The 7,202-nt window shown below is 43.2% G+C and overlaps 1 protein-coding gene and 1 long non-coding RNA gene across 2 annotated transcripts in view; one reads left to right on the plus strand and one right to left on the minus strand.

Moving 5' to 3' along the window:
* The window catches only part of Stab2 (stabilin 2), a 205,696-nt gene extending 199,048 nt beyond the window's left edge, over positions 1 to 6,648 (minus strand). Inside the window, exons 1-2 of the mRNA XM_063263071.1 lie at positions 6,277 to 6,648; positions 5,277 to 5,393 (exon numbers count right to left, since the gene is read on the minus strand). Coding sequence (XP_063119141.1) covers positions 5,277 to 5,372 — 96 coding nt within the window. The 5' untranslated portion in view covers positions 5,373 to 5,393; positions 6,277 to 6,648. The remainder of the gene's footprint in view (positions 1 to 5,276; positions 5,394 to 6,276) is intronic.
* Positions 6,649 to 6,698: 50 nt separating this feature from the next.
* Positions 6,699 to 7,202, plus strand: part of LOC134479852 (uncharacterized) — a 7,777-nt gene continuing 7,273 nt past the window's right edge. Inside the window, exon 1 of the long non-coding RNA XR_010053655.1 lies at positions 6,699 to 6,926. This is a non-coding gene — a long non-coding RNA (uncharacterized LOC134479852). The remainder of the gene's footprint in view (positions 6,927 to 7,202) is intronic.

The following is a 7,202-nucleotide window of genomic DNA, read 5'->3' on the forward strand; positions in this document are numbered from 1 at the left end:
CCGTTCTCAGTTCAGTGGTTTGCTGCTGGCATTCGCCTCTGTATTTGCTGTATTCTGGCTGTGTCTCTCAGGAGAGATCTACATCCGGTTCCTGTCAGCCTGCACTTCTTTGCTTCATCCATCTTATCTAGTTTGGTGGCTGTATATGTATGGACCACATGTGGGGCAGGCTCTGAATGGGTGTTCCTTCTGTCTCTGTTCTAAACTTTGCCTCCCTATTCCCTCCCAAGAGTATTCTTGTTCCCCTTTTAAAGAAGGAATGAAGCATTCGCATTTTGGTCATCCTTCTTGAGTTTTATGTGTTCTGTGCATTTAGGGTAATTTGAACATTTGGGCTAATAGCCACTTATCAATGAGTGCATACCATGTGTGTTTTTCTGTGATTGGGTTAGCTCACTCAGGATGATATTTTCCAGTTCCATCCATTTGCCTATGAATTTCATAAAGCCACTGTTTTTGATAGCTGAGTAATATTCCATTGTGTAGATGTACCACATTTTCTGTATCCATTCCTCTGTTGAAGGGCATCTGGGTTCTTTCCAGCTTCTGGCTATTATAAATAAGGCTGCTATGAACATAGTGGAGCATGTGTCTTTGTTATATGTTGGGGCATCTTTTGGGTATATGCCCAAGAGAGGTATAGCTGGGTCCTCAGGTAGTTCAATGTCCAATTTTCTGAGGAACCTCCAGACTGATTTCCAGAGTGGTTGTACCAGTTTGCAATCCCACCAACAATGGAGGAGTGTTCCTCTTTCTCCACATCCTCGCCAGCATTTGCTGTCACCTGAGTTTTTGATCTTAGCCATTCTCACTGGTGTGAGGTGAAATCTCAGGGTTGTTTTGATTTGCATTTCCCTTATGACTAAAGATGTTGAACATTTCTTTAGGTGTTTCTCAGCCATTCGGCATTCCTCAGCTGTGAATTCTTTGTTTAGCTCTGAACCCCATTTTTTAATAGGGTTATTTGTCTCCCTGCGGTCTAACTTCTTGAGTTCTTTGTATATTTTGGATATAAGGCCTCTATCTGTTGTAGGATTGGTAAAGATCTTTTCCCAATCTGTTGGTTGCCATTTTGTCTGAACCACAGTGTCCTTTGCCTTACAGAAGTTACAGTTCTTAAGCGTTCTTGCCACTTCTGGTTTTTAACCTGGAAGAGGAGGGTTCTGGGATAATAAAGCATGGGCGGTTTCTAAGACAAAACCTGATCAATGGCGGCTGAAGTGAAATCAGATGACAGAATTAAGGTGGATTCCAGGCTGGCTCCTGGGAGCTATGGCAGCTCACATGCTTAGAGATGGCTCCATCGATATCTTTATTAATTACCATGGGCTATCCTGTGGTAAATCTTGGTTGTCAGCTTGACACAGTTGAGGAGTCTCTGTCATGGGACAGACCTGAGGCATGTCTGGGAGACGTTTTCTTAATTGATGTAAGAGAGGCATTGAACATATTGAGCAGCTCAAAACTGTGACCTTCTGTCTTCCACGGATTTGCTTGAGACTTTTGACAAAACGGTCTTTGAAAGCTTGGGCTGGTTTGAAGCATTTCCCCCTAGTGTTTTGACTGTCATGCTATAGTTAGTCATAAGGCTTGAGTGGGCAAATGGGCTCTGCTTGTGGGTAAGAATGATCACCGATAGCTACGTTTGCCGAAAGGGCATCATGGAAATTCCAGAGTCACCCAGCATCTCGTTTATTCCGTTGCCTAATTTTATGCATTCGTTTGTTTAGGGACCCTGCCTTGGCATTTACAATGCGCCAGACATGATATTGTATGCTGCTGACTCCAAACTGAACAAGAGCGGCTGGCGCCCCCTGGTGGAGCTTCATGCAAGTTACACAGCCACTTCTTCGGCTTGGTTCTCCGGCCTCTGCAATCCATTGTGTGGGTCTGGATGAGGTCATATGCTGCCTTGGTGCGGGATATCTCTTCATTTGCAGACAGATTACTTCCCTAAATCTGTTTGAACAGATTTTCTCACACCTGGTGTAAAGAACATAATCTGAACTCACAGTGTCATCAGGGTTATGATTCCCGGAAGGGCTTCTTGGGAGAATCCTCCCTTGCCGGAAGGAAGGTCTTCTTTGGTATAATGGGAGCATCTGTATCTGTCTTCATACCCTCCTCTCACCCTTTCTGCCTGTCCACTGCCTGCCTCTTATGAAGACATTTGTCATGAGATGTTGCCTGTGCTCTGGACTTTTCGACACCCGACCCTACCTGTCCTTGGGGTTTGGGGGTGAGTTGACACAGAGTCAATGACACAGAGCAGGTGAGAAACACCACAAGCTTTGAACGCTGCTGCAAGCTCCTTTAATACCCTCCACTTGTGCCCCCATTAGTCCCAAGAAAGCATCTCTTCTAAAGAGCAGTTCCAGATTGGCTGGCATTATTTGCGCCAGCAATCCTTGTTCTCTCAGGCAGTCCTCAATTAGGTCCTCCTGCAGGAGATGCTTTTGTGGCTGTGCCAACCCCCAGCGTTTACATAGAGGTGGCCCCACCATCCTTGCTACAATGAGGTTTGAGCTCATCTGGACAGCACAAGGTGATATTTCTAAACTTTCGACTTAATGACATTAAAAAAAAAGGTCTTTATTAAAGTCAGGGTCACATCTGCTGCTTCTAGAGGCCAGGACACAGACATGCCCTTACGGGGGTTGTCCTTCAACCTGCTGCAGATGCATAGGGCTTGCTAAATCTGACAACACACACGCAGGCTGCAGTTCTTACTTAAACATAACAGATGGGAAATTTCCAAGATCAATTTTGTGTCTCTACATCACCAGGTGGGTTCTGTTAGGATGTTCTTCCTGATGGTATAAACCTGTAGCTGGCACATCCTAGACACAAGTGACTGCCACTGACATTCTGCTGACCTACTTTCCTATGTTTTTGCTCTGATTCAGTATGCCTGACACCTGATAGTCTTTGAGATTTCATAGCTGAGGGCTTATGCCACAAGAAATGAAACCTTAAAAGAAATAATAATAATGATGACAACAATAATAACAACAGTAGTCTTCTTCTTCTTCTTCTTCTTCTTCTTCTTCTTCTTCTTCTTCTTCTTCTTCTTCTTCTTCTTCTTCTTCTTCTTCCTCTTCCTCTTCCTCTTCCTCCTCCTCTTATTTTGCTGCTTCTTCCTCTTTTTCTTCTTTTTCCTCCTCCTCCTCTTCTTATTTTGCTGCTTCTTCCTCTTTTTCTTCTTTTTCCTCCTCCTCCTCTTCCTCTCCCTCCTCCTCCTCCTCCTCCTCCTCCTCCTCCTCCTCTTCCTTCTTGACTTCAGTGCTCCAAACAATGAGAATTCAATGAAGATACGAATAGCACCCTTTTTAGATGGAGGAAGACTCAAACTTAGACATCTGATGTAATTTCTAACATCAAACATGTTGAGATCTGCATCAGGTTTGAATCTTGGGTCAGGTGACTACAAAGCTTGTGCTCACCCCGTTATTACAGATTGCATCCCCACAAAGTGCAGGGTGCCCCGTTAGAATGTATCATCCATTAGCAGATAGGATCTGATAGGCACAGAACTTGCTGACAACCCACCACATTCTAGTCTGGGAGAACTGAATTCCAGCCTCTTCTATGTCTCCTTACTTGGTAGTTCTCTCCAATGTTGCTGAGGGCTGATTTGTCCTACACAGAGCCCACGGGACAGGTGGAAGCCAAGTGAGGTGGTTTCTAGGATGAGCTCCAAGCAGAAATGGATTAGCCACAGACCACCCCCCCTAGGTCTTAACTGATACCCTTAGCTGTACCCTGGTTGTACAGCTACTCTTTCACTCTGAATGTTTCTGCGTATCCATCCGGACACAGGTGTGTGAAGGCTCCTTAAGATTTCACACATCCGTAAAACCTAGGGTGTTGATTACAATACAGTTCAGATTAGTAAATTTACCTTAGTTTCTTTTCCATGGCTGTGCTAAGACACAATGACCAAGGCAATGTATATAAGAAGGAGGTTTTCGGTGCTTACGGTTTTGAATATCGTTATTGTGGGGAATGCGGCAGGAGACAGGCAGATGCCTGAGCCGAGTGAATACTCACATCTGATTCACAAGGAAGAAGCAGAAGAAGTTAGCAGGGTGGCTGTAGTGTGGGCTTCTGAAACCTCAAAGCCCAACCCCTGTGGTGCACCTCTTCCAACAAGGTCATGCTGCCTACTCCTTCCCAAATAGTTCTATCAACTGGAGACCAAATAGTCAAACATATCAGGCTCTGGGGGCCATGCTCCCATCCTCATTGAAATGACCACAGAGGTTGATACAGATGCTCTGTTCAGGGACACCGACACCCAATAGGTCTGGGTCAAATGGAGGGTGTTGACAGTGAACTGAATGGGGCTTTCTGCTGGTCAGATGCCCCCCCTCGCCCTCCCTCACCGTCCACACACACAGCATTGCCACCATTTTCTCTAATACCAAAGACATCCCGTGTATTCCTCGCCACCGAGGCACCGTGTGCCCTTCCCCACTTGAATCTTCATCCCAGTCTCTTAGCCCACAAAACATTCCGTTAGCTGTGTTTCAGTGAAGCAAGTGCATGATGGCTTCAGTACTACAAGTCGTCTAGACACACTCTGACTAGGTCTAGTCCGAGCAAAGCACATTTTCTTTGAAATATAATTCATCAGTATAGGCTTATAGGAAGAAACTTTGACTCGGTAACCGTAACATTTTCTACAGGTTTACATGACAGGAAAAAAGAAAGGACTAAATGTCCAACGCTATGGGAAATATCAAACATTTATAAAGTATTGATACTAATGCATTAACATATGAGCATGATGAAGTATTTGACAAATATTAGAAACATTTTACGACAGACAATTCTTCAAGATAATTTTAGTTGAAAAAGGCATACTACTCAAAACTGCGGAGAATTTTTGAGCCTCAGGATTTTGAGTATAATTTGATTCCAAAAGAAGTAACATAGTCTTTGACTGTTTGGATTCTGCTTGTACCTATAAAACCAGGCGTGGAAAAGACTGAACTCAAAGGAGATTCTTCCGATTACGTACAGTGCAGCACCAGTAGATAAAATTATAAGTGATTTGAAACTTCTTTCTCATAATTTGGTGGTTTTGTTACAAGCATAATAGTTATTTTATAGCAAAAGTGGTAATATTAAAAACAAAGTTTTGGGGTTGGGGATTTAGCTCAGTGGTAGAGCGCTTGGGTTCGGTACTCAGCTCCGGAAAAAAAAAAAAACACAAAGTTTTGCTATTAAAGAACCGTAGAACTTTTTTTTTTTTTTTTGAGACAGGTACTTACTATGCAATCCAGACTGGCTTTGAACTCACTGTCCTCCAGCGTCCAAGTGGTGGAGTTACAGGCAGGCATTGCTGTACTTGGCTTGGTTAATGTCATTTCTTAAAGACCCAGTGCTGTCTATGAGACAGAAAAACAGGCTCTGAGAGTAAAGTCTATGCTTAATGCAAAGCCTTCGTTAGAAAAAAAAAAACAAAAAACAAACAAACAACCCAAACTATGCTGCCAGGACCCCATCAGCTACCCCCAAAAAGCGGTTGAAAGATTTAAGAGATTCTGTAATTTATATGGAACTTATTTTTATATTAAAGAGTAGCATATCAGATGAGCTAATAATTTAGTAAAATTCGTTGGGTGATAATTTAGTAAAAAACATTGCTTCAGTTCTAATGAAAATCTTGGTTTCAACATCGGTTTGCTACACAGAGGAAAAAAATTAAGCATCACTTTTAGCTGATCAATTTTTTTGAATTGATTTTATTCACAGAATAAAAAAATAGAATAAAATAAATTTCCCTCTCCGTTCATCCTTTCTCCCTGGCCCCTCTCTGCTTTCCATCACCAACATATAAGGAACCTGTCTGCTAGGTGCAATACTAAATCTAAGGAATCGAAAACGACTGAACATAAAAACAATGTACTCAACACACACAAATATATCCATCCGAAATTGATGGTGCACTTACTGCCTATGCAAAAATGTCACCACCAGGGGGCGCCGAGAAACACGCTCCTATCTGCCCAGTAATTTCTTAAAGGTGCCCAGAAGCTATAGAAAAAAAAAAAAAAGAAAAAGAAAACAAACAACAAAACCCCCAAACCAAACAACAACAATAACAACAACAAAAACTACCCAGTCTAATAATTACCATGAAAGAGTATCAATGTGATTAAAAAAAAGAGGTGACACCTTGTGAGACCTTTACGACTCTGCATGGAATAAATGGCGGCAGGAAAGAAAGGTTTGGGAGCTCCTAAGATACAGCGACTCTTGGTTACTAACCTAGATATTTGGGAACCTGGGGGAGGTTTGTGCAGCTCAGCAAATGAGGGAAGATCATTAGCAGGTTACGGAAGAATCAACTAAAGGCGTAAGTCTATCTGCTGAGTTCCCGTTGCCCGATGGGAATCTGGATTGAGATATGAAGCTTTCCATGAAGTCTGGGACACGGTGGTTGCGAGGACTCATTCTCTTGTGTAGTTCGGTTCTTGGGTCCTAAGACAATCCTTGTTTTCCGATTTTCTTCACGCTGTTCCCAGAGGAAGGTATACAGTGCATCGGCCACCAGATGGCAGCAGAGCCTAAGGCATCCGCTGTCCTTGGGGCGGCTCCCCTGTGCGCCCCACCCCGGCTACTGCGTTTGTCACATAACACGCCCCAACACCAGGAGTCGCTATAAAGAGGAAGAAAACCAGTCGCTTGTGATGCCCTATTCTGTCAGAAGCCCTTACCCAGTTGCAGCGACTTTCAGACCTAGTTATAGGGGATAAACTGGCTTCAGTCTTCTACCTTCTTCCGGCTTTGCTCGTGCCTATTCTTATTATCTGACCATCCTTTTTGTCCTAAGATGTGGTCAGTCCGAACCGGGATCGACATCATTCTCTTATTTGCAGTATTAATCTGAAAATTTCTCAAGGGATCCTTTTTTTAATGTAAGTACAACAGATATCGACAGTTTCAGATGGCGTAGTCCGTAGCTGCGCGGTGAGAATTATCGTTGGCAGACTTTTAAGAACTACATCTGTCTTAGACAACTGGTTATAGAAATAAGACAAGCCTACATCCTTGACCCACAACTGTAGGATGTCACGAAGCACCGAAAACAAAGGGCTGTGGCACCTCCGTGTCCCCATTGATTTTTTTTTTTTTTTTTTTTTTTTTTTTGCTCCTGCAAGATTTCCCGATGTTTCCATAGACACTCTGTATGC

This window comes from Rattus norvegicus, chromosome 7 (genome assembly GCF_036323735.1).
Source record: "Rattus norvegicus strain BN/NHsdMcwi chromosome 7, GRCr8, whole genome shotgun sequence".
NCBI classification, from domain to species: domain Eukaryota; kingdom Metazoa; phylum Chordata; class Mammalia; order Rodentia; family Muridae; genus Rattus; species Rattus norvegicus.